At 33.6% G+C, this 27,876-nt stretch overlaps 2 protein-coding genes and 1 long non-coding RNA gene across 7 annotated transcripts; all 3 read right to left on the reverse strand.

Annotated features, from left to right (window-relative positions):
* Positions 1-34: 34 nt before the first annotated feature.
* Positions 35-18,314, reverse strand: LOC104644877 (uncharacterized). Of its 5 annotated transcripts, none has more exons than XR_011213074.1 (5): positions 17,842-18,312; positions 15,965-16,049; positions 3,947-10,906; positions 3,435-3,525; positions 35-576 (listed from the first exon to the last, which is right to left on the reverse strand). It is a non-coding gene; the product is annotated as an uncharacterized lncRNA (long non-coding RNA). The 5 variants fall into 5 exon arrangements; XR_002026276.3 differs by lacking the exon at positions 35-576 and having other exon boundaries at positions 2,488-3,525; positions 3,947-10,657; positions 10,743-10,906; positions 17,842-18,314; XR_011213072.1 differs by lacking the exon at positions 35-576 and having other exon boundaries at positions 2,488-3,525; positions 17,842-18,314.
* A 104-nt stretch (positions 18,315-18,418) lies between these two features.
* LOC101266910 (cytochrome P450 704C1-like) lies at positions 18,419-21,818 on the reverse strand. Its single transcript, XM_004252127.5, has 6 exons — positions 21,421-21,818; positions 21,094-21,309; positions 20,656-20,946; positions 20,255-20,578; positions 19,509-19,712; positions 18,419-18,790 (listed from the first exon to the last, which is right to left on the reverse strand). Exons 1-6 carry the CDS (start codon positions 21,733-21,735, stop codon positions 18,599-18,601), a joined length of 1,542 nt encoding a protein of 513 aa, XP_004252175.4. The 5' UTR covers positions 21,736-21,818; the 3' UTR covers positions 18,419-18,598.
* An 808-nt stretch (positions 21,819-22,626) lies between these two features.
* Positions 22,627-26,982, reverse strand: LOC101243965 (aquaporin SIP1-2-like). Its single transcript, NM_001287361.1, has 3 exons — positions 26,556-26,982; positions 25,412-25,684; positions 22,627-22,935 (listed from the first exon to the last, which is right to left on the reverse strand). Exons 1-3 carry the CDS (start codon positions 26,847-26,849, stop codon positions 22,774-22,776), a joined length of 729 nt encoding a protein of 242 aa, NP_001274290.1. The 5' UTR covers positions 26,850-26,982; the 3' UTR covers positions 22,627-22,773.
* Between the last annotated feature and the right edge of the window lie 894 nt (positions 26,983-27,876).

Consider the following 27,876-nt stretch of genomic DNA (forward strand, 5'->3'; position numbering starts at 1 on the left):
TTAACAATCTACTAATCCATAAAAAAAAAGGATAAAACTCAAATATTCATATATAAAGCATAATTAAAATGTGCGTCACATATTTATAAAAAATAAACAACAAAATTCAATACGAAAATAGGTTTATGTTTTGAAATTTTACCCACTTAACTCATATATTGACCACATACTTCCATAGTGATTCATTATCCCCTTTCGAAATAGGTTTTGATTAGTTCTAGCTTTGAGTACTCTGGTAAAGAATGATACAAGACGCCGTGTGCAAGCCACTCCTCAACTTGAATAACACTTTCATTAACCTCATCAAATTTCATGTTAAAGGATATGAGGAAGTCTAATAAATACACAAGAGGATTCATCTTCAAATAGATAATCTCTTTCAGATCTTTATCTCTTTTCTTTCGAATGACTCTTTGATTCCTTAACAAATTTTGTGTCGCCCTCATGTTACCAATCCGTATGATTTCTCTCTCTCAAAAACATGTCCTATGGCTCTGTGCTCTTCTATATTGTCCTTTTACTCGACTGTGAGAACTCCAGTTGAAATAATTCGAGTTTGTTCTTGTTCAACCATGTCTGAAATGGGAAGAAGGAAACAATAATAATGGTTGAACCATTCATATATGACACTTTCATTTGTATGAGACAAAAAAACAACTGTTTAAGGAATATAAAAATTAAACAAATCAACAAGACCTGTATTTGAAAAACATAATATATAAACACATATATTATCTAAAAATATTCCAAAAAGGACAAATATTCAGTTTCCAAAAAAGTGTAATCCTAAAGGACACGAAACGCTTCTAAAAAGGTAATTTAAAAATGTTTTTTGTTTTTCCCCTGACCAATTTCAAAATTGCATATCTCACTCGTTTAAATATATTTTTCTATTATAATATATTTTCAGAAAGCCATAAACGAGTAGATCATGAAAAATTATGTTTCAAGCTAAAAAAAAGTACACTAATTTTCTAATCGCAAACAATAGAAGCAGGTTTTTTGAAAAAAAAAGTCAAAAACAACCAACGTACAAAAATTCATATATTACTTGATTTAAATTCCATTTTTTGATGTAATATATTTTCGAAAAGCTACGAACAAGCAGATCATTCTATATAGCATAAGTTGCAACCTAGAATATTGTACAATCAATTTACACATCACTACAAACAAAAGCAGTTTTTAAAAAAATATGACAAAATTTCTTTGTTTGTAGGATAATGAATCCTATATACAATATGAGAATCTTATTTAAAACATAATTAATCCACATAAGAAATATATAAAAAAGAAAACCCTAACTTCTTCCAAACAAAAAATTCACTGATTTTCAATAAAAAGTAGTTATAGAAGATTTCTTTTCAACAACACAATGAGTTAAAATATCAACATCCAAATAATGGGATCAACTGATAATTGTTCTGATACCAGTGAAGAAATTTTAAAGACAAAATAATAACAATATGCGTACTTGATAACGTGCAGTGAAATATTCATTATTGATTTTGTTGTCGAAATAAATTACTCCAGTTCTCTTTTTGAATCACAAGAAAATCAAGACTGTTCTTGTTCACAAACTAAGAGTCTCTTTATTGTGTAGATTGATTTATGTAACGAACTTTTCTTTCTATTTGTTAACTGTTTTTGCCTTTCTATTCCTCGTATCCTTTAAAAAAAATTATCCATTTAATTAATTAATTAATTAATTAATTAAATCGGATAGGACAAAAATGAATTGGACCGAACAGAATTAGGTCGTGTTGGATCGGTCCACATGGACAACCCACCACCAAAACATATAAAGTTTATTACTTTACAACTTGATTCTAGTTGATATCAGATGACCCAATAATAATGCTTAGTGGGTTTGAATCTTTGCTCAACCTTTTTTTGGCAAAAGAAATGGAAAATGCAGCATAAAATTTAGAGAAACTTTCATATATAACAATATAAACATTATATTTGTATGCTATAGTTATAGTTTGCATTGTCCACCATAACAAATCTATGTTTACTATTGCGCTTTTGATTTGTATAATTCGCTAGATACATCCAATTTACATACAAACAATTGTTCAATTTTGTATAAATTTATTTATACAATTGGATAATTTGTATAAAAATCATTTGTCGTAATTTGTATATGGATGTGTTATTTGTATAAGTGTATATGTGAAAATTATAAGCAAATCTCTCTTTCTCTTTATACAACACAAATTATACATTGCAATTTGTATAGAACGAGAAAGAGAGAAAACAAAAGAGAACAGGGAAAAGGAAGATCTCTATTTGTATAATTATAAGTATATACGATGAAAAAATATGTAATACAGTGTATACACTTTTTTCTCACTTTATACAAACACAAACACATTCTATACATTTGTACACTGGATGAGTTTGTATGCCGAAAATGACTAATTGTATACAGAATCAGATGACAAAAAATGAGATTTTTACTTTTAACTAAAAAGAAATAGACTATTACTATAATTTTTAATTTGAATTAATAATTTGTTATTTCATACAATTATCCTAAAATTTAACATAAAAATATGCAATTCTAAGATAGGCAAGGATGCCAAAAACTTAACCGAATACCGTTGGCACCATAAACATACTTGTTACTTGTATATATATATACATATATATATATATATATATATATATATATATGTATATATACATATATATATGTGTATATATATATATATATGCATAAAAGAAGGGATAAAGCACGAGCCCAATATTGACATGAAAATAACATCAATTTTAACCAAAAGAAATGTCGATGAGAAAAAAATTGTTAGTACACCAGTACTTTTCATGTAGATTAAATAGTTGGTGAAGCAAAAAAAGCTTTTATATATGTTATATTTATTTATAATATTCTAAAAGGCTCGTCTACGAATGGGTATCTGATAGTATTATGGTCTTCATATAATCGACATTGTATATGAGAATCTACAAGAACAGCGACAAAAAAGGGAATAGAATAAACGACTTGCAGGCTTATCTAGGATAAAAATTCAAAATACATATCCAATTTAATTAGATTTAATGTAGCAAAAAATGATCAAACTTAGCTTGATGCATAAATTTTCTGAACATGCTTAGAAGCGAAAATGACTACTGCCAAAATATTGATGTACCTTCACCAAATTGAATACAAGTCATATTTGAAAGGAAAAAAAAAGAACGAAGAAAATTGACGTATATAGATTAACAGATAAACAATCTAATTTCACCGTTTCTCATGATTTCTATTTCCTCACCAACCATGAGGCATAAGAGTAAGAATTTCGGTTCTGCCTTTAACCGTGAATCTTTTCAACGAATTTAGCAATTACAACTTTCATTGAATATGCACAAATGCATGAGAAGAATCTCGAATGAAATGTATAAATTTTCAAAAGCAATCTTCAACTCACCAGAATGTGGGACCCTTGGCAGCCCGAATCTCACTAACCTTCACTATCATACAAGGCTCGAAGATCAAAGTGTCCTGCGCGCAAACTTGTCCTGAAAGTGCAGTGTATTAAAAATGTTGTTATGAAATAAGTTCTGCCACCTTTTCTCCGCAATTGAGTAGATAAACCAAGCCAAAGGTTAATTTAGCAACTGATACCACACTTATTCTAGCAACTGATACCACACTTATTCTATGTTATTGCTCACATTGAAGTGATTCACTTTCTCCATTTAAGAATTGATACAGTAATAGAAAACTGATTTCAGCTTCTCATCTTAATTTCTTTAGTAAACAAAACAAACACTAAAAGAGTTCACAAATCATATAAGGATTTTTCCAACTCCCTACATGATAATTCATTCTACTACTACTGTTCATATTTTTTCGTTTCTATTTGTTGTCATGAAAATAATTGGTAATTAAAATGATGTAAGGCCAATGGGTGAGAGAAATTATTAGGAGCTATAATACCTTACGACTGCCACAAACCAATGTCCTAAGCTCGCGGTGACAGAATATTGTTATGTCCCCAGAGAGTGCTCCCCCTGGAGTTATGTGTCCGGAGTTCTGTCCCTGGCCCTTTCACCTTCCACAGAACCAAAAGCATGAAAAATGTGATGTAGCATTTTAGAAGAAAGTCTCTCGCTTTATTGATGTCAAACTTCATCTTCCTTATAGCGACAAATAAAATCAACCGAGAAAGGGAATTTATTTATTACAAACACACAACAATGAAGGAGAACTCATACAGAAACATGAAATATAGTCAAACATCAATACATCCCAAAATCAGTTTTCTGAGCATTGAGAACTTCAATAGCTTCCACATCAAACGAATCAATACCACATCCAGTATGAAATAACTAAAGATCACCCCGTTCGCAAAGTTGAATCATCACCCCCATATACCACGCCTTTTCCCTCTCTAATGCCTCATTAGTCATCACAAAATCACTTTCTGACTTCTGTTCTTGTACTTGTGAATCAGGACAATGTCATTCAGAATTAATATACGGAACGAGAAAAATTCTTCCAAGAGTATATGTATTTATACATGTACACATAGTGAAGTTAGTTTCATAATAGTGAATATTTACTTAAACAAAAGTTTGATTCAACAAACTTAACTGAAAGTGACATATCCACTTCATTTTGAATTTGGAGCGTTGAGGTGACAAAAAACATGGAAAACCTGCATATCATCTTTGTTACTCCCACCTTCCTAGTTCCTAATAATTGGTCCTTCATACCAAGAGAAGTTGTAGATATTGAGAATCCATAAAGACTTTTCTTTTCCAGCAACATCAAAATGAGGAAGATACTTTCTGCAATTATACAGTATTCAAACAGACATGTTATTTGTAGTTTTGATGATGTAACAAACTCAGGGACCTTGTGAAGATACCCGGTTCTCAACTTGAATAGTTCATTGACTGCCAGATGGAGAAGGTACAGAAAGTTGGTGCACAGTTTCCAACTGCGTCAGAAACGTCAGACCTTTCCAACCAATGGCAGGGGTTTAAGGAATGTGACTTGTCTATACAATGTCATCTTTACATACATTGCTCTTTAGTTTTGCAACTTGAAAAAACACATTCAAGAACTCTTGCAAAGGTAAGAAAATCAAGGAGAAGAATCATTCAAGAACAACCTAAACTCAGACGTATATTGTGTAGTTGTTTGAGAATATATTCATTCGGTCTTACATTGTAAACTGATCCTAAATCTATAAAGTAATTAGTGTGGTTTGATTTGAAATTCTAAGTTAGTTAGTTGAACTAATTTAGTGGGTAACTGTTGTGTTGCTTAGAAAATTCTAAGTTGTCTAGAGTGATAGCTTAGTGGGTAGAATAACATCTACTTAGGCTCATCAAGCAATAGAGTTATTGCTTATTGGTGAGATTAAAAACTTTTTCTCACATTTGTGTAACCGGTTTTCTTTTTCTTGTGAAGATTAGTGAAACGGTTGTGAAAATCCTGTGAGACAGGTCGTGGTTTTACTCCCTTGAGAAAGGGGGTTTCCACGTAAAACTCCTCTGTTGTTAAACTGCATTTAATTTCTGTTATATCTTTATTTATGTGTTAAGGGACCTGGTCCATTGACTGATAGTGGACGCACAGATTCTAACAAGTGGTATCAGAGTCAGTATTCTCTATCTGGTCACCAAGAGAGTGATTCCCGTTCTAGAATGGATGCTCCACTTAATCTGGAAGAGGGTCAGTCTTCAACTAGACCCCCTCATTTCAATGGCCACTTTTATAGTTGGTGGAAAGTGAGAATGCACGACTTCCTTATGGATGAAGGCAATGAACTATGGGACATGTTTTAGATGGACCATTCATCCCTATTATTGAAGAGAAAGATGGTGAAAACACTCGGCTTGTTCCAAAGACAAGGCAAAAATATGATGAAGATGATAGGAAGAAGATTGAAAAGGGGTAAAAAGCAAGAAACTTCTTGTCTGTGGTATAGGATCTGATGAGTACAATCTTGTCTCAGCTTGTGAATCTGCAAAAGAGATATGGGATTGCTTAAAAGTAGTCCATAAGGATCTGAACAAGTAAAAGAGTCAAAGATTGATATGCTTAAATCTCAGTATGAAAATTTCTAAATGAGAGAAGGTGAAACTATTCATGAAATGTTCACTAAACTGTCATCCATCACAAATGAGTTGAGAAGTCTTGGAGAACCTATCAGTATAAGTAAGCAAGTCAGTAAAGTTCTTCGAATCATTCCCAAGTCTTGAGAAAGTAAGGTTGATGCTATTACTGAAGCAAAGGACCTGTTAACAATGGATGCTCTCATTGGAAATCTAAAGACTGATGAGATGAACCGAAGTCATGATCAGTCAAATAAGAAAGTCAAGAAAGATAAGTCCTTGATACTGAAATACAGATCTGAAGAGGACTCCAGTGATGAAGATGATATGGCTTACCTCATCAAGAGATTTCATAAGATTGTGAGGAAAAATAGAGGTTTTAGAAAGGGAGCAAATGTTCCTCGAACTGCCACTCAAAATGATACTTGTTACAAGAGTGAAAAAGCTGGACACTTTATAAGAGAGTGTCCATTACTCAAAGCTGAAACAAAGAATATCAAAAATCAAGAGGTGATAAAGAAAATCGAAGGGACCTAGTACTCAATAAGAATGATCGGAAAGTTGTTGCTGACTATGTGTTCAAGAAAGCTCTTCTGCATGGGGAGACTCTTTAAGTGACTTAGAGATCTTGATGAACCAAATGATGTGTCAATGGTGGTGGTTCATGAAGAGGAAACCATATTCAATGAGATGTTTGCTTTCATGGCTCATTCAAAAAATGAAGATGATGAGGATAAAGTAACTCTTCTTGATATGAAACATGATCTGAATACCTATTCTCTTAAAAAATTGAGAACATTAGCAAATGTTAGGATTGATTCAGTTATTGAGTTAACTTCTGAAAGAGATATTATGATGCTGAGCTTGAAAGCATAAATGAAAATAGAGATAAAATGGATTAGAAAATGCTGAAAATTGAAGATAAAATGGCTGTTCTGGAATCTGACAAAATAAAACATAAAAACAGTTGCATCTGATAAATGAGAAAGCTAAAAAGCAAAAAGGAAAGTCTAATTGTTTACAAGTTGATCTTGAAGAAAAACTGAAAACCTCTAAGACTAATCTTGGTTTGGCTTTGGAAAGAAGAAACTACTTAGAAAAGGATATTGTCAAACTTAAAGATGAAATTGGAAAATCTCTTAAGTGTACAAAGTATTCTAAGCCGTTTTCAAACGTAACAAATCAAAGTAATTTCAACAAGAAGGGTTTAGAAAGTTTGAATATTACTCCTTCTTTCAATCCTCACAACAAATATGTATTTGTGTCTGATAATTTGATGTGCCTTCATTATGGTAAAAATGGGCATTTAAAAGAAGAGTGTACTGCCTGGAGAAAGTCACATGTGAGACTTTCAAAGTACACAGAAAAGCAAAGGGTTTCAAAAGAGAGGCATTGTCCCACAAAACAATTGTCAACCAAAAGATTTTCAAAGAAAGGACTTGATCCAGCTCAAAAATCCTTTGTCAAAAAGAATCTGAAACTACCTCATTAGGCTAGAAACACTTTGATCACTCCTTTGTCTGCTTTTTGGGAACTCAAATTGAAATGGATTCCCATACCTAACAAGTGATTCTTGCTGCAGGTGAGTGAGAGGAGCAGCATTCAATGTTGGTACATGGACAGTGGATGCTCTAAACATATGACTGGTGATATCAAAAATTTCCTCTCACTCAAGGCACTTCAGGGAGGAGGTGTCTCTTGTGGTGATGGAAAGAAGAGGTATATTTTAGGTGTTGGTAAAGTGGGAAAATCGCTTGGGGAATCCATTGACAACGTGTGTCATGTCAGTGGGTTGAAGGATAGTCTTTTGAGTGTGTCTGAAATTTGTGACAAGAGACATGAAGTGAAATTTACATCTGAGAAGTGCACTGTAGTTAATCTAACTACAAAGAAAGTGATTCTTACTGCTTATAGAAGTAAAAACATGTATGTGGCTAACTTATAAACATCTCATGGACATGATCTGACATGTCTTAGTGCTCAAAATGAAAATGCTGATCTGTGGCATCGAAGACTAGGGCATGTAACCTCATTTTTATTGAATAAACTGATTTCTAAGAACCTGGTCGTAGGTCTGCCAAAGTTGAAATTTTGTGAAAGTAAAATTTGTGAAGCCTGTGTCAAAAGGCAAAGAAATCAGATCATCCTTCAAGTCAAAGAATCAAGTAACCTCCTCGATAATATTAGAGCTGCTACATATGGATTTATGTGGACCTTTGAAGGTTCAAAGTAGAAGTGGAAAGAAATACAATCTGGTGATAGTTGATGACTACTTAAGGTACACATGGACAAGGTTCTTAAGATCAAAAGCAGAAACACTGGAAGAGTTGGTAGTGTTTTTCAAAATGATTCAAACAAAGTTGAATCAAGTGATTGCTGGAATTAGGTCTGATCATGGAACTGAGTTTGAAAACTAAAAAATTGATCAATTCTGTATGAAAAATGGCACTAGTCCCAATTTTTCTGCTCTAAGAACTCCCCAAAATAATGGAGAAGTCGAAAGGAAAAACAGAACCTTGGAAAATATTGCAAGGACCATGATTATTGAGTCAAATCTTCCTCAATGTTTTTGGGCTGAAGCAATCAACACAACATGTCATGTTACTAACAGATGTTTGATAAGGTCTTCACTGAATAAGACCCCCTATGAATTACTCAACAACAGAAAACCTATGTTGAGCTACCTTAGGCATTTGGATGCAAATGTTTTGTTTTGAACAATGGAATGGATGATCTAGGAAAGTTTGATCGTAGAAGTGATGGAGTGTTTGTAGGATATTCTTCATCAAGTAAAACATATAGAGTTTTCAACAAGAGAACTCAATGTATTGAATAAAGTATTCATGTTGTGTTTGATGAAGATGGAAACCTGAAAGGTGATGCATCAAATGATGAAGATGAGTTAATTGAGTTGTTTAATCCTCAGAAAATTGAAGGAAGTAAAGCTAATGTAAATACCAATTGGAGATTGACAATGCTAATCAAAGCTCATCTGAAAAGGCTGATGAAGATGAAAAATATGAAGAGGAACCTGGTACCATTCTGAACTCAAATCAGAATATCTCAAACTCTCCAGAAAATGAAGAATTCCTCTAAGAAGAAGAGCATACTAATCAGCTAAACTAGTTGACCTTGAGACCAGGACGGAAACACAGTTCATCACATCCACTTGATAATCTCATCTCACCTCTGAACTCTGAAACTCACTCTAGATCAAAAACAAGAAATCTAGTTGCATTCAAAGCGTTTATATCATCAATTGGGCCTAAGAATGTGAAAGAGGCATTAGGTGATGCAGATTGGATTAATTCAATGCAAGAAGAACTCCATCAGTTTGAAATAAGTAAGGTGTGGTACCTGGTTCCTCGACCTGTTGACAGAACTGTTGTAGGAACCAGATGGGTTTTCAGAAACAAGCTTGATGGAAATGGTGTGATTACTAGAAAAAAATCTAGATTAGTTGTTCAAGGATACAATCAGTAGAAGGTATAGAATATTATGAAACCTTTGCTCCTGTTTCAAGGATGGAGGCTATCAGAGTTCTCATAGCCTTTGCAGCATTCATCAGATTCAAGCTATATCAAATGGATGTCAAGAGTGCTTTCCTAAATGGAGACTTAAAAGAGGAGGTGTTTGTTAAACAACCTCCTGGGTTTGAGGATGCTGAGTTACCAGATCATGTGTTCAAATTGAATAAGGCTCTGTATCGTTTAAAACAAGCTCCCAAAGCTTTGTATGAAATATTGTCGAAGTTCCTGTCGAAAAATGGGTTCAAAATAGGGAAAATAGACAATACCTTGTTCTTATTCAAAGCAAAACAGGATTTGCTTATTATACAAGCATATGTGGATGACATTATCTTTCGAGCTACATCGGAGCATTTGTGTGAAGAATTTTCATCATTAATGGGAAAGAAGTTTGAGATGAGCATGATGGATGAATTTACCTTCTTTCTGGGGCTACAAATAAACAATCATCAAATGGAATCTCAATCAGTCAGGAGAAGTACATTAAGGAGCTGTTGAAGAAATTCAATATGTTTGATTCTAAACCTATTGATACTCTTATTGGAACAAACTACAAGCTTATAGCTGATGAATCTGATTCACTTGTGAATCAAACCATCTATAGGGGATCATTGGATCCTTATTGTATCTGACTGCTAGTAGACCTGATATCGTATATAGTGTTGGAATGTGTGTCATGTCCTTGTGATTCACATTTGAAGGTTGCAAAACGGATTCTAAGATATTTAAAGAAGACAGGGGACCTGGTTCTTTTCTACCCAGCAGGTGACACTTTTGATCTTGTTGGTTTTGCAGATGTTGATTTTGCTAATTATCAAGTTGGCAGGAAAGCACTACAGGGATGTCGCATTTCCTTATATCTTCACTTATCTCATGGGGAATTAAGAAAAAAAATTCAGTAGCTCTTTCAACAGCTGAAGCTGAATATGTAGCAACTGTTATATGTTGTTCACAATTGTTATGGATCAAACAACACTTAGAGGATTTTGGGGTAATCATCAAGGCCATACCTCTTATGTGTGACAATACTAGTGCAGTCAGTATGGGAAAGAATCCTGTTCACCACAAGAGAACCAAGCACATTGATGTTAGACATTATTTTTTGAGAGACAATGTTGAAAAAGGAAACATTATGCTTACATATTGTCCAACGGAGGAACCAATTGAAGATATCTTCACCAAGGCTCTTAGCAAAGATCAAGTTCAGAGTAATAGGTTGAAGTTGGTCATTATGACTTCAAACTGATTCCAGTCATTCAATCGTTGAATTTCTTTGATGGCAAAACTTGTAGTGCAGGTATCCTCTGTGTCAATAATATTTTATTTAAGCTAGATCACTATTTTACCTATTGCAGGTATACATTCATAAAGGACTAGCAAAGCAAATACATGCCTAGAACAGTTGAGGAATGATGATAAAATTGCATTATGGGACCTGGTCCTAGTCGAGGTTAGCATTCGTACATTAATTTCAAACTGAGATAAAGTGACCGTTGATCAAGCCACGTGTCAATCATCGGTTATTCTGACCGTTAGTACCATCACTTACTTTCCAAGCGACGCATCAAATTAATAGGGACCTGGCACCATTTCATTTCTTTTTAAACCCCCTTTATTTCTCTCTTTTAATCCTTCATCTTATTGCAATATTCCTTCACTCTGTCGAAAAAAGGAGGGGGAGCGGTAAATTTGCTTTACTCTACATTTTTCATTCAATGATTCTGCTACTCTCTTCTTCTTCTTGACAAAATTTCTGAACCTTCTTCTGCTTCTAAGCAAATGCTTACAACACTTAGTGATATTTAACCAATTGCTTTCTACTCTCCCTCATCCACAAGGTCAAGATCTAATCTTCCAACAAGTTCTCCCTTTAGATAATCTCGAAAACTCTTTTCACTCTATAGATCCGAACAGTTCAAATGGTCCTACTGGACCTGGTCCTCATCATGAAATGCTTTCAGATTCTCTTTTTGAAGGAGATTTGCCAAGGAACAAAACCTCTGAGTCAAACATTCTTGCTGCAAGTAAAGAATTGGTGATTGAGAGTCTTTCTATTATGCGATAGGAAGTCAGGATTGAGGAAATGTATCTTTTCATAATAGAGATATCAGAGAGACCCAACCTATCTTCGATAGAACTACAGATTTTAAGAGATGTCCATCCTCTGATTCCTCTGACTCAGCAGGTAATGAACAATCTATAAATTGGAAGGTTGAACGGAGAGATGTAAGTGCATCTAAAAAGAAAAAAGATAAAGTGGTGGGAGAAGTGTCTATAAGGAGACCTATTACTAGATCTGACGCCAAAAAGATGATGGTTGATGCTCTGAAAGCCAGTTCTAAGTCTACAACAGAAAACAGGAGTGCTAGAACTTTCAAAGTGTCCAATTTTAAACTGCCCGAGTCTGGTGTGATAGATGTGTCTACCGAAGATATAGAAAAGGGATACAGGAAAAAAAGGAAAAGGTCACAGGGACCTGGTACACAAGGGAAAATTGAAGAGCAGGTCAACAAACAAGAGACTGTTGACAATCTGAGGAAGCAGTCTATACTTGCGGGCAGGGTTTTGACATGGGGATAATTAAGCTTCCTGGAATGGACTCACTTCATGACATGGTTGAGATTCAGTCTTAGATGCATCTTTTCAACCAGAAATCTCCCATTCTTCATGAAAAGGAAATGCGAGAATTTTACTATGACATTCAATCAGTAAGATGGAAGTGTCAATACCGGAGTAAATGACATTGCTTTTCACCTTGACGAGACTCTGTTTTTAAATATTCTTAGGGTACCTCGAGATGGTACCAGGTCTTTGGTAGGGAAAACGTGTTCTGTTGAATTTGTGACACTGTGTTCGAAGCTTCCTACTACAAAATGTGCAGGGCTGTTTAAGAAAGTGATGAAAAGTGAGTATCAGTTAGTTTTAAAATTTGTCAACAAAACTCTCCTCCCTCGAACTGAAAAGATGTGTTCGAAGCTTCCTACTACAAAATGTGCAGGGCTGTTTAAGAAAGTGATGAAAAGTGAGTATCAGTTAGTTTTAAAATTTGTCAACAAAACTCTCCTCCCTCGAACTGAAAAGATGTGTTCGAAGCTTCCTACTACAAAATGTGCAGGGCTGTTTAAGAAAGTGATGAAAAGTGAGTATCAGTTAGTTTTAAAATTTGTCAACAAAACTCTCCTCCCTCGAACTGAAAAGAGGACCTCAGCAACTTCTGCTGGTTTGTATGTGATGGAATTGTTGTGCAAGTTCAAACCTATGAATCTTTCGGGACTCATGCTTGAACACATATACAAGACTGTGATTGAGTGGAAAGGGATACATAGTAAGCGATATGGATACTTTCTCACTGAAGTATTCAAATACTTTCACATTCCGCTGGGTGTGGGCAAGGTCGGTATAGTGAAATAATCCTTTTTAAAGACTACCTTGGTTGAATGTGAGTGCATTGAAGGGAAAGGAAATCCCAAGAGTAAAATGGCTCACTCATTGAAGACCATGACCAACTCAAGCATGAAGTTGAAGAACTAACTATGAGGTTGAGTGGCAAGGAGTTGAAATTGCTATTCTTAAGGCTGAGCTACTCACTGCGCAGATAGAGGGACCTGGTACTGCTGTGGTTCAAGCCCTGGATAGGGAAAATGCAGAACTGAGGGCCAAGGATAATGATGATGCTAGTGCTAAACTCACTCTCATCATTGAGTCTCTTTCCCATCAGCCTCCCTCTTAATAGTCCGTCCCATGATCTTCCCTTGTCTTCATTGTGTGGCTTATCTTTTCGTCCTTGTATTTCAGTTTGCTGTTAATGTATTAAATGTTAATTTTGGAATGCTATTTATATTATTCCCCTGGTGTTCTAGATGATATCTCTTGTCAAATGTTTTCTTTTATGTTTGATTTCCAAAAGGCTTTGATCTTCTCTAATATTATTATTGATACTGTTGGTTTATCGTATCTCTTTTTTATGATGCCAAAAGGTAGAATTTTAACTGGTTGTTGTGACTAGACATGTTTGTGAGGGGGAATACAGTGAGGAGGAATACAACTAGTGTAGTGTATATTGTGTTTTCTTTTGGTTTTGAGTTTATGCTAGGAGGGTGGATAAGTAATTAATGGGGAATTTGTCCTAAAACTGGAGTGGAGCCTGGAGTATTGTTTTTCATCATCAAAAAGGGGGAAAATGTTATTTGTAGTTTTGATGATGTAACAAACTAAGGGACCTTGTGAAGGTATCCAGTTCTCAACTTTGAAGGTACAGAAAGTTGGTGCACTGTTCCCAACAGCGTCAGAAACTTCAGACCTTTCCAACCAATGACAGAGGTTTAAGGAATGTGACTTGTCTATACAATGTCATCTTTAATACATTGCTCTTTAGTTTTTGCAACTTGAAAAGCACATTCAAGAACTCTTGCCAAGGCTTAAGAAAATCAAGGAGAAAAATCATTCAAGAACAACCTAAACTCAAGCCTATATTGTGTAGTTGTTTTAGAATATATTCTTTCGGTCTTACATTTTAAACTGATCCAAAATGTATAAAGAAATTAGTGTGGTTTGATTTGAAATTATAAGTTAGTTAGTTGAACTAATTTAGTGGGTAACTGTTGTGTTGCTTAGAAAATTCTAAGTTGTCTAGAGTGATAGCTTAGTGGTTAGAATAACATCTACTTAGGCTCATCAAGCAATAGAGTTATTGCTTGTTGGTGAGATTAAAAACTTTTTTTGTTTGTGAAGATTAGTGAAACGGCTGTGAAAATCCTGTGAGACAAGTCGTGGTTTTACTCCCTTGAGCAAGGAGGTTTCCACGTAAAACTCATATGTTGTTAAACTGCATTTACTTTCTCTTATATCCTTATTTGTGTGTCAAGGGACCTGGTCCGTTGTCTGATAGTGAATGCACAGATTCTAACAACACAGGACTGTAAGGGCAAAAGTGGAGTTAGGGGATAACAAAATTTGGAAAATTGCAACATAATTCACATAAACCTATTTTTCTCTCACAGTTTGCTATTTATCAACCTAAATTTTAAATGTAGCCACTTAATTCGATGTTGATCTCGAGCACCAAGAAAGATTGTCCATTCACAACAATCTCAATAAGAATACTACAATGCTGTTGATTACAAATTTAATTCACAAATTTCAATCTAATATAGATGAAAAAGAACTTGAGAGCATAGTAAAATGGGAGAATGAACCTACAACAAAGATCAACAAAATTCAAAAAAAAAAAGTTATGCATATATTGATGGGAAAAAATAAAATCATATTTTCATCTAAATGATAGAAAATGACAACCGTAAGAATGAAATTTCTAGTGAGTTTTACTGGAGAAATACATAGGAAATTAATCCAATCGAGAATGAGACATTGCTTACTTATCTACCAGAAGACAAAAGGGAATTAAAAGATTGTTAATTAATCTTTTCCTAATTAACGCGTGAATAAGAGGATGTCATTTGAGGCAGATTGAAAATGGTCAATAACTACAAATCTATAAGAAAAAAAATGAGGGAACAAAACTTATTCCGAGCAACTGCATAATAATGCTTGTTTTCCGAGATAGATACATGTCTACTTGTAAGATACATAAATCTATTGGGGAATCATTTGCATTGGAAAAAATTGAAGGATCACTAAACGACTCACATTTTACGGCTTTTTTTATTGGCATCAGTGATTCAACTAAAAGCCCGACACTTGAACTAGATTCAATAACTGATGGCTTCATCTCCACCTTTCCTATGTTGAGCGACATAAATTTTTTAGTGTTCCACGCATTAATGCTACGCTGAAAACCTGTTTCTACTTTGTGTATGAAAGAACTTTCATAATTTTTTAGTGACGCTAGAGCTTATCCAGGATGACTTTCTCAGATGAATGGTCAATACGTAGAAGTTGGTGCCGTAAACAAAAGTAGACATTTGTAAAATCTAAAATATCTGATGAGAAAAAGCTAATGCGAAATAAGGAAATACACGTATAAAATTTCAATATTAGGCAACTAATAGGTTGTAGGGGCAGTGCACCAATTACTACAACATAATCAGAAGTGATATGAGAAATACACTAAAAAATTGTGATAGATAGCTTGATCGACGACAACAGTGGTTTCGCAAGCTTGTCGGTTAGTTTGACATGTTCAACTATAATTTCTCTGTCAAGTATCCAATAAAATCTACCTTTTATTCTTTTGATTGAAGTTGATGAAATTTTTACTCTTGCGACTGAAATTAGATATATCTTAAAGAGTGTAAGCTTGTTTGCATAACTGCCAATATCATCACCATACAGAGCTCTCTGAGCTGTAGGCCAGTAATATAATTATGTGAGGAAAATAAGATGATATTACATAGGAAAAGTACCTCTGTATCTTCCAAAATCAAAATATGAAATCTGATTTTCTTCTCCAAACTTTCTCGCTCTCGACTCATGTCCACAATTTGGACTCTACAAGTCCAATAAAGAGTTTTAATCGTTATTCGATCGATATTAAATCTTAGTACCATGTGTCCACCCAAGATATCTTGACAATAATATGGGTAGGAAGAGTTAGAGAGCCACACTAATTAAAGTTCTCTTCAATTTGTGACATCTAATTAAACTAAGACGCACATTCTTTTGTTAATGTCTAAGTTCTTCCAATATTTACTTCTTATGCAATTAAAAATAAAGTGTCGTATACATATTCTAAACATACACCAAATCCTTTTGTCAATGTCTAAGATCTCGATGATAATAGCAATGTATGCATACAACACAATTATACCTGATTATTTACTACAGGAAGGGAAAAGGGGCATCTGGTCATAGACTAAGTTAGAGTGAAATGACTACGCAAAGTGTATTAAGCATTTTTTTGGGAAAAAGCATAATGTATTTACTTGAAATTGAAAAGCACGACATCCCAAAAGGAGGAAAAGGAGAGCAGAGAGCACAAAAAAGGTGACAGATCAACAGTGAAGAGAAATTTTAAATCAATACATGCAACATAATTGTAACTTGCATACCAATACGGAGCTGGATTGCAAAAAGTATCACCCACAAAAAAGTGATTAACAACAGAAGAGAGACAATAAGTTGTGAAAGATTTCACCAACAAATAAGAAAAAAGAAAGGACAAACAGAAAAGATCAAAACGCAATAAACATAAATTTTGATTAGAAATTTCTATTGAAGGTGGAAAAGTTAATGTAGGCATACCATCAAACATGTTGAGTCCATCCCATTTTTTGGTCAACTTTTGCTATTCAATTGTGATAAAAGTTAAAAATAAAGATTTGATAGTTGTCAAATTGATAAGACTTGCAACTCTTTTTTGACTTTGTTGTATTTATCTATGTCATTAGTGACATAGGTATAATTTTCTCCTTTTATACATAGAGCATTCTTGCTCATTTGTAGAATACACCAAGTCAGACATAAAATGTATTTTGAGAGCAAAGTGAGGTATTTCACAGACTAAACAAGAAAAAATAGTCTTTGAAGAAAAATAGAATGTGAGTCATATTTTAATAAGCTGGAAACCAAAAGAGTGTTGTTCCTTTTGAGTGTATGGTAGTCACTTGAGTATTGTATTCGTGACTACACAGTGTAAATTCCTTACTATAGTAATATCAATTGCTTCTCTTGACCCATGATTTTTCCCTTATTTATGAAGGGTATCAACGTAAATTTTTTAGTGTCATTATTTTACCATTTTATTGCCATTACTGTGACCATATATATTTTGTGTTTGTCGCGTTTTCCCAATAAAACACTCTCTATACAGTAGAGACAAAAGGAAAGTATTGACATGCAACTCAAACTGAGAAATAAAGAAGGAGAAAAGAAGAATTTAATTTGAGCAATATGGAAGCTATAAAACCAAAGCACACTCAGAACTTTGAACACAGAATTGAATGAAAACTCAGCAGAAGCTGAGAACTTGGTTAAAAGATCCCAAATATCCACATGCAAATATTATACATTCAAATTTAAAATGTACTGCATCTATATTTTTCAGATACAAAATATGTCTTTGTTATTCTCTTATATCAAACCAATTTATTGCATCTATTTATTTCTTATTTTTATGTATATACCTTCAAATTAGTGGAAGAAAAAAGGAAGAAAGGAGAACAACTTACCAAAAAAAGAAAATCTAATCACAATAACAACATAATCACAATGAAAGTAACAACAGGAAAAAAGAAGAAAAAGAGATCGAAAAAGAAGGGAAAAAACCACCAGTTTCACATACATGGAGCTGCAAGAGGCTGGGATGCAGAGTCTTGAGAGTTGAGAGAAGAGCTTGTGGAGAAAGGGTTTGAATGATATTGTGATGGAATGGGAATGGAAAAGCACACGTGCTTAACAATTGTGCTGACAGGTGTTTCCCTGAAGAACGATGGTGTTGCCACATGTTTTTGTGAAGGGGAGAAAGTAGCAATTTTAGAGTACTATTTAGAATGCTTTTCGTATAACTTGTCATTGTGTTAGTCCTACCCTTGTTGGTTTATATATAAGAATAATATATATATATATATATATATATATATAAAACATACGAAGTTTCAACAAGTTCACTGGTACGGTGGCATCCCTCCTTTACACATAGATTCGCCCCAGGTTACTAGTAATTGCATCTAAAAAACATATGTACAAACAATTAATTTATTGTTGTTAATTCCGCTAACTATCATTTTTGAGGTATTGTATTCTCATTAAATGTAGCCAACTCTTAATAATTAATTGGTGTATTCCCTAACTCTTATATTTTTGCCCTTTGACCGTTCTTTACTTCTATTTTTTCACATGACATGTTTAATAACGTAAGATTAAAAAATATTTTAATATATTTCACATATCTTCAATATAAAACCAAAAATTTCAAAAGTGTTTCTTATTTTGCTAAACTCTTAATAAGTTAAAACCGGAAAAACAAATTGAAACGGAGAAAACATTATTTTTAATACAGCTGCAATGTGGTAGTCCATTTATTCTCCTTGACTTAGCTGCTAGTAGTTGTTGATTTTACGAAAGGCACGAACATGTAATCCTCCATCTATATGAAGCTGAAGCATAGTTTTGTAGTTCACAGGCTTTGTGTCATCACTCAATTTGAATACAAAGAATTGCATTAAAACTGCAGCAGTAATCTTCATGTTCTTGTATGCAAATTCCTTTCCAATACATATCCTTGGCCCAGCCTGTGTGAGTGTATATCCAAACAATAATATTTCACACGTCAGATGTAATTTAAACGTGTGGTGATAATAAGATTATGTCGTTGGATGAATGTGAGAGGAGAATCCACAATCTAAAGTGAAATGAGTCATGTGATTTTAGTTAATTCATGATGCATGTATATTGAATGCCCTTTTTTGTTTTGCATATGTGCGAGAACAATTGGAAGTGAACATTATGCAATGTATTCGAAATAATATCTCAAATGGTTAGTCAACTCAGAAAATTACTCAACTTTGATTTCTAACTCAAAAGTTACTCAACTATAGATTCTTTTCACAAAAAGTCACCCGACTTTGATTTTTAACTCAAAAGTACTCAATTATGGTTTTTTTTCCACATATATCAAATCAATTAAATAAGTTAAATGACTTTGTAAGTAAAATACTCATACTTTGAGTGATTTTTGAGTTAAAAATCAAAAGTTGAGTGACTTTCTATTGAAAAAACCTCGTAGTTCAGTCACTCTATGTGGAAACAGCTCATACATGAGTAACTTCCTATGAAAAGAGCTAATAGTTGAGTATCTTTTTGTGAAAAGAGCTCGTAGTTGAGTGACTTTTGAGTTAAAGAAAAGTAGAATGACTTTCTGAAAAAAGAGTGCACAGTTAAGTAACTATTTGAGATATTATCTCTGCATATTCAAACATCATGTTTATAGTTTATGTTTAGTTAACAGACCTGGAAGGCAGTAAATTTGAAGGGGCTTTCTTGCTTAAAGGAGCCATTCTCATCGAGCCATCGTTCTGGCTTGAATTCTTCAGCGTCATCACCCCACAGATATTTCATCCTACCCATCGCGTATGGTGGGTATGCTACCATATCTCCTTTCTTCACACTATATCCGTCTGGAAATACATCATCTTGAAGGCATACTTTGGCATTCTGGATGCATGAAATGTAAACCCCGTGTTAGAACTAGCAGGGGACTTTGAGATAAGAAAATAAGTGTTGAGAATATAATTAAATAATAAAAATATGTTCTCTCTAACCGCTTAAACTTTTAGATAAAATTGTCACAACTTTAACAAAGTATCAGAGCAGACAGAGATACTGGGATTGAATCTCACCGCCACCCATATCAAAAAAATATTCACGTGCTTGGAAAAATCAGGCCCGCATGTGAGGTGATAAATAAGTGTCGAAGTATTTTTTGTCTACTTATGATTACCATGGGATTGGCTGGATATAGTTTGATAATCTCGGAAAGAAAGATGAGATGGTTTCATGCTTCAACAATAAGTTTTTTATGCTTACCACGGTAATGGGTGGATATAGTATGATAGTCTCGGAAAGAAAGATGAGATGGTCACATACTTCAACAATAAGTTTTATGTTTACCACGGGAACGGCTGGATATAGTATGATAGTCTCGGAAAGAAAGATGAGATGATTACATACTTCAACAATAAGTTTTTTATGTTTACCACAGGAATGGCTGGATATAGTCTGATTGTCTCGGAAAGAACAGCATGAAGATAATGCATCTTATCCACTGCTTCCTCTTTCAGATTGGCTGCAAAATCTGAAATTGTTCCGCTGCCTCCTTTCGTATTCGTTGTTTCTTTGATTTCTTCAGCCAGTTTTTCCTGCACATGTGGATACCTGCAGAGCATTAAAATAAACCACGAGAGTGTCGTTCCTGTTGTGTCTTTACCACCACCCATGAAGTTTATCAGTATATCTCTCAAGTACTTTGGATTCGTCGAAGAGTAATGCCAGAACCTTGACATAATGTTCTCTGCTTTCTCCTGTAAAATGTTCACAATCAACAAATTAACTTAATTGTTTAGAAAGAGGACGAGAAGTTCAAATGATCACAACTTACAGTGGTGTCGCGTTGTTGTGAAAGCTGTTCAGCTTTGCTACGAATAAGCTTATACATGTACTCGTCTATGATTTCCATACTTTTCCTCAACTTTGCTTCGGAACCAAAATTCAATGCCTTCTTTATTTTCCAGAACATATCAATGTATCGCAAAAGACTCATTTCACTCGCGTCATCAAGTGCTTTGATGAATCTGTTAGCCCCTTCCTCACATGAACCACATACACTGTCAAGTTCAATCCCGAAAGCAACTTGAAATACTGAATCCAAACTTGACTTCAAAAGCAAATCCTACAAAATAGGCATATATATATATATATATATATGTATGTATATATGTATATATATATGTATATATATGATGGTTATTGATTAAGTACGTAGCTAGAATGACGTTATAGAAGACATGATTTGTTTAATAAAGCTGAAGTAGCTCACTTGAATATCTACTGTTTCTTTTGAATTTGCGGATTCATCTAAGATGTTAGCAAGCTTGACTGCATTTTTGCTGAAGATAACACAATTAACTTCCCTTATAACCCTTTTCGAGAACTCAGGGCTTGAAACTTTCCTCTGTTCTTTCCATTTCTCACCGTCTACAGTAAACATACCGTCTCCATAAAAGTCTTTTAGAATCTCATGATGGTAATCTCCCTGCACAAACATTTTTTTGGAGTCAATCCATCTTTCCCAGTTTATATGACACAGTTCAAATTTCGTGAGTCAAACAGTTTAACTATATTACACTACTTATGTGGATACTACCTTTCCATAGTTGTCGAAATTGGTTTTTAGAATGTACTCAATGTTAGCTGGATCAGAAGTGTATATCTCTCTCCGAAATGGGCTCTCAAGTCGATAAGTCTTGTATTTTGCAGCAAGATCTGCCATATGATCGTGGATACGATGAAAGTTTATGAGTTGCTTCGTTGTAGAATCAACAATTGGATGGTATTTCTTTTTCCCTTTTTGCTTTTCTCCTAGTTTGCTCATGAAGAAAACTATCAATACCAGAAAAGATAGAGAAATAGAAGGAAATGTTGCAAATATAGAGATTGGATTCATTGTTAGAATATCCATCTTATTTTTTGGTGCGAATACTTAAAACATACATTCATTCTACTTATAGAGAGTATGATGGATTGGATTCTCTTTAGCTTTGGTATTTTAAAAGACCTGTCTTTCTTGTTTTCTTGTTCTATGTGTATTATTTTTTTTTGGTCTTAACCAATATTTAATTGAAGGTGGAAAATGAGATCCTTATAAATTTGTCCATTTTATGATGATTTATGCGTAGTAGGACAGCAATCTTGAGCTACTTAAAAGTTAAAAGTTAAAAGGTAAAAAAATTCCTTTATTTGTCTCATTTTGTGTGACTATCTTTTTCTTATTGATCCATTCCCCAAAAATAATAATGATGTGATCTCTTTTTTATTGGTCTATCCCAGAAAGAATGTCATCTTACTATGATCAGAAACAATACTCTTAATAAAATGGTTAACAACCATAGAATCATCTTTTAGATCACAAATTTCAATAGTCATCTTCTTATTCTTTAACATCGTATCAAATTAAATAATGCCATATAAAATGAGACAGCCGAACCCGTAATAATGTCTTGGTGGTGGTGTATCATAAAAAAAAAAAGGAGGCCTCAATACAATAAAACGTAGGAGCTACTTGGTCATATCATCACCAAAAATCAACAAGTCCCAATAAAAAAATTCAATTTTGTCAAAATTTACCTTAATGTTGGGTATTTGACACTCATTATGTTGAAGCAGATCCTTAGCGTTCCGATGTTGTTGGACGGAATGAAATGATCATTACTTGAAGCATGTTTAGCAGGAAAGTTTGGGGTTACGTGTCATATTAACTATTAAATTAAACATCTCTGAATCTTCTTTCCAATGACAATACCCACGTCTCAACAATAGCTGAATGATAATATTAAAATTTAAAAATGGTCACTAAAAGGGGAAAAATACTACTATCTTTTATAATTTCATAAAATGATATATATTACATGAATACTGAATGTGGTATAGATCATTTTATGGTGAACAATACAACAACAAAAAAGGAGCTGGAGAATGAACTGAAGCAGAACAATTTTATTCAGTTCCTTTTTTGCTTCTGAGGCTTCTGCTCTACTGGAGGCGGAAATAGAACACGAAAAATCCATGCAGCCAAAATTGCTCCTATGAAGGGACTGATCCAATAAACATAAAAGTGTTCCAATGTCTTGTGTGTATTGCTTAGGTAAGCCCAGCCAAATGCCTGCAAATAACAAATAGTTGCGTGTTATGGGGCGATTTAACAATTTAAGCAGGAAACAACGAAAAGAAACAAATGGCTACAGGTTTAGGTGAATTTCATAAACCGTCATATAATTCATTATGACTTTTTTCTTTCACTTAAGTCACGTACCTATGTTTTCTAATACAACGTGTTCATAGAAAATGAGGGTAAAATGAAAGACTTAGTTCTTGATTGAACTCATTCCCGGTCTTATGTTTCCCACATTGTAAACAAAGATACCTAACATTGATGAAGAAGTTTGTAACTAGACTACAGGCCACAGAAAATACAAATAAGTAATGAGAACATGTTTACAACTTACGAAGGGAAGCACGAGGAAATAACAGAAATATGATCAATCCATAGATTAAACATATTTTGCTAATATCTGCCGTCTAATTAAATCCATTTTCAAAAATTACCTTATTCCATGATAGTATGAGGCAAATAGCATAATCAAGGTTCAGTTGGTTAATGTTCACACATGGATAGGCACATTTTATTTGCACCATTCTTCACTTCTCTGTTTCCTAATAGAGAAATATTAGAGAAATGACATCCGTTTTGCGATGATCATCTCCTTTAGAAAAACAGAATAGTGATTTCTTATGGAAAGATTGAGATGCAGAGCAAAGTCTAAAGCAGGTTTCTCAAGACTGCCTCAATTCATTTATGGTGTGATGTGGGGAGGCTATGGGGATGTAACACGGACACAAGACAGCATTTCGGAAAATATTAAAGTTGGACAGTCAAAAAGAAATGCTTAACTATGTAATAATTTCCTAAAGAAACTAGAAATCGAAGATTGTAGAGAGAGTAACAATTGTTCATCTTAGGGTGTATTTGGCACGAAGGAAAATGTTTTTCTAAAAATTAAGTGTTCTTAATTATTTTCTAGTATTTGGTAAGTAAGCAAACAACATTATTCCAAAAAATAAAGAATTAACGTTGAATGTCACTTATGAAACTTTTTCGGGAAAATACCCAAGTACCCCTCAATCTATGCCCGAAATCCCAGAGACACACTTATACTATACTAAGGTCCTATTACCCCCCTGCACTTATTTTATATGTAATTTTGTACCCCTTTTTAGTCTACGTGGCACTAGTTCAAAAAAAAAAAGTCAACCATCGTTGGGCCCACAAGATAGTGCCACGTAAGCTAAAAAGGGGTAAAAAATTATTAATAAAATAAGTTCAAGGGGGTAATAGGACCTTAGTATAGTATAAGTGTATCTCTGAGATTTTGGGCATAGGTTAAGGGGGTACTTGGGCATTATCCCAACTTTTTCACTACTTTCATTAGGGAAGTCTCTCTGAGTGTAACCACTGCATTAGCAACACCACTGGTTCTCTGATGTCATTAACAATAATGTGGACTCTAAGATCGCCAGTCATGAGTCCAGCCAAAAATTAGCACAAAGTATATAGCCTTGTTTTCATGAATGCTTGCAATTTATCACTAGGTTTGTGATCACAGAGACTTCATGCATAGTTTCAAGATTGCTAGAGCTCGAAAGAACACAGAATAGCTTTAAAAGAATATAAATTCCCTCCCAGTAATGATTCTCCTTTAAAGCACGGGGTTGTCATATTTTCTTGTTCGATAACTTTTTCCTTAAATAGCTAGAAGGGGCGCTACTAAAGAAGGTGCTAAAAAGAAATAAAAGAAGAGCGAAAGTGGAAATGAAGAAATCATAGAGCAGAAAATCCGATTATTGTTACACCCTCAATTCAATCCCGAGAAAACTAGTCTTGGAATATGTTATCCTGCAACTCTATCCAACCAAACATGAGATAAACTCATCCTAAAGTTAATACCGTGATTAGTGATCTCTTATCCCTTGTATAAAATGAGCCCTAACGGAATTATATTCTGACTATTCTTACAATGGGGAAGTCGATAAATCTTCTAAGAGGGCCTTTTCAGATGATTTATGAAACTGAAGTTAGATTGGATGTTCCTTGAGAGCATTCCTATCCTACATCAGTATCTAGTTTATTGCTTCTAATAAAAGCTCAAAATCATCCATATCTATAAATTAGAATTGTTTTTTTTTTTCCGACATATGCTATATTTATGCATAGACAAAAGCTGAAATCCCAGATATGTAAGTGAAGATCTTTCATAAAATATACAAATACTTAGATAGTTGAAAAGAATTTGTCATCAAAAACCTTCATTTTCTCTTTTCCACCCTACCCTTTGAACAGTCACCGGAAGACTGATTCTTTTCATCAGTAATGTCGACAGCTCAAGTCTAGAAACCAAGAAGAAGAAAATAAAGGGTCGACTAATGAAGACGGTCAGACAAAAATATATATATGAAAGAAATTACCAAACATACATGTTTAAATGTTATAAATCATAAAAACAGTTCCATAAAAAGAACAACATGTAAAAGTCGAATAATATGTTATGTTTCCAAGATGCAAGAAAAAGGTCACTACTTACATTGGCTGGATTCATAGAAGGTCCAGTGAAGTTTGAACCTGCCAGTACCAATGGTAGAGTTACCATGGTGAGCAACCAATTCTTGAGAAGTACACTTTCCGGACCCCTTAGTACAATGACAAAGATCATAAATGTGATTACGAAGGTCAAGACACCCTCTGCAATAGCTCCGGTTTGTACATCCACCTTCAAAGCAGGCCCGTCAAGCATGTGGTGATAGTGTTTAGGTATAAGCTCCACGAGTGCTAGTGAACCAGCAACTGCACCTGCTACCTGTAATGATAAAAAATGGATTGGGCTTATTCCATTCACCTTCTTTTCTGTTATTTAAATTTCATTATCAAATCAGACAGTTCTATTTCTAGCACCACTTCAGTAGAACATAAATTTAAAAGTTCCGGAGTCGTTTGATAGCTAGATAAGTAACAAGTTATATATGTATAAATTTCCAAATAACTTATATGACATTTCATAGGTACATAGGAAATAAGTTATTCAAATATAAAATTATTATGACTTGGTTGACAATTTAGAAACTTGCATAACTAATACATGTATAAATTATGAGAAATTCTATGTAATATTGCTAATACATGTATATATTATTGGAAAATCTATGTATTATTTTACAGATACAAGGTTGAATAACTATATAACTAATATCTACATAAAATAACAGAGAGATTCACTAATGAGTGGGGTGATAAATGAACGGATATGTTTGAAATTCAAAATATTAAACTAGATTGAAATAGAAATCAAGTTGGATCACGACCCACTCAAATTTATTTTGAAATCAAATGGGCTAAAAAGTGAGTTGAGTCATGATTGGCCATATTTGACCAACTTAATCTCAATAACTTAAACATCTCCTTATATATCTTTTATAACCCAAATTTTAACTTAAAGAAAAAAACAAAAAAAGTTACAAATAGATAGATATATGCTATCTTCAATATGAGAACATACGCTTACGTTAATGCAAATAAAGAGCCTTAAAATAAAAATTGAAATAGAAAGTAAATTCAATTCAATTCTTTCAAAATAGGCTAAATATTGAATTGATTGAGAATGACTCAATTCAAATCATCTTGAACCTAACCCATGAAATTTTAGTTCAGTTACCGAAATTTTAGCTTAAAACCTGAGCAGGACAACGAACAGCAGCAGAGACAAGAGAATCGTCACCAAGACCAGCAGCATAAAAGGCAGCATTTCCAGTTGGATTGAAACCAGCACCACCCAATACATCACCAAGAAAATCAAACATCAAGAAAATAACAAAAACAATAAGGGTAGTGATGAAAAGGGATGGAATTTCATTGACAATACCAAAATAAGAAGCTATGAAATAAGTAGAAACCCCAATATTAGAGGAGCAAAAAACCCATAAAAACGTCAATAACCCATCAGCAATCGCTGCTTTAATAACACCCATCTTATGTCTAAGGGGAGATCGATAGACAAGAGTCAACTCCCAAATCCTACTTGAATCAGTAGTACAAATACATACAAGACGACACAGATGGAGATGAAGGACGATTCATACTTAAGAGGATACAGTTATTGAGTATAAAACTTTACATCACATCAAAGAAAAAATTTATAAAAACCTTTATTTTATCATTAAAAAGTTTAAGGGTGCGATTGGTAGGAACGAAAATATTTTCCATGAAAAATTAGTGCATTTCTAACTGATTTTGTCATGTCTAACTTTACTTCACATCAAAGAAAAAAAAAGTATAAAACTTTAGTTTATCATTAAAAAGTTTCAGGGTGTATTTGGTACGAACGAAATAATTTCAATGGAAAATAAGTGCATTTCTAATTTATTTTGTCATGTCTTATTGGATGGTAGATAATATATATTTTAATGTATGATTGGTGAATGAAAAATACTTTTCATAAAATATCTTTTGGGACTTAAAAAATATTCTTTAGAAAAATAATTTATGATCTGAAAATCAACTCCTAAAATTGATCAACAATCAGACCCCGATACCGAACGAGAACAAGATCCTGATGACTGTTTCGAAATTCGACCCAAGAGAAAAAAATTCAAAAACATATTTTTAAGAAAATATTTGGCAACTAGGGTTGGGGGGAGGGGGAGGGGTAGAGGGTGCAAGTGGCATAAAAATTGAAGTTTTTAAAATTTAAACTATTTTTTCAAAGCATTTATTTTTTTTAAAAAAAATTGACGGGGATGACTTTGTGGGCGGGGTGGGGGCGTAAAAATGATTTCTTTTAAAAAAAATTTAAAATATTTCCCAATTTTTTTTTTTAAAATAGGAATGCCTGGGTGGGGGTACGAGTGAACGTTTTTTTTAAAAATAAATTGGAAATATTTTCAATTTTTCTAAAATATTGTTGACGAGGTGGGGGTGGGGGAAAGAATATAGGGATAGCATAATTTTTTTTAAAAAAAAATTAAAATATTTTCCAGAATAAATTTTTAAATTTTT

This window comes from Solanum lycopersicum, chromosome 12, assembly GCF_036512215.1.
Source record: "Solanum lycopersicum chromosome 12, SLM_r2.1".
Taxonomy (NCBI): domain Eukaryota; kingdom Viridiplantae; phylum Streptophyta; class Magnoliopsida; order Solanales; family Solanaceae; genus Solanum; species Solanum lycopersicum.

Bases quoted from the DNA above. Each gene is read 5' to 3' on its own strand.
- LOC101266910 (XM_004252127.5), bottom strand. From the start codon at position 21,735: ATGGATATTCTAACAATGAATCCAATCTCTATATTTGCAACATTTCCT. The intron at 21,310-21,420 runs GTAGTATCCACA...ATGTTTGTGCAG, and splicing joins ATTTCGACAACTATGGAAAG to GGAGATTACCATCATGAGAT. The intron at 20,579-20,655 runs GTAAGTTGTGAT...AACATTTTACAG, and splicing joins CACAACAACGCGACACCACT to GAGAAAGCAGAGAACATTAT.
- LOC101243965 (NM_001287361.1), bottom strand. From the start codon at position 26,849: ATGGGTGTTATTAAAGCAGCGATTGCTGATGGGTTATTGACGTTTTTA. The intron at 25,685-26,555 runs GTTTTAAGCTAA...TTATCATTACAG, and splicing joins CTGTTCGTTGTCCTGCTCAG to GTAGCAGGTGCAGTTGCTGG. The intron at 22,936-25,411 runs GTAAGTAGTGAC...TGTTATTTGCAG, and splicing joins CTTCTATGAATCCAGCCAAT to GCATTTGGCTGGGCTTACCT.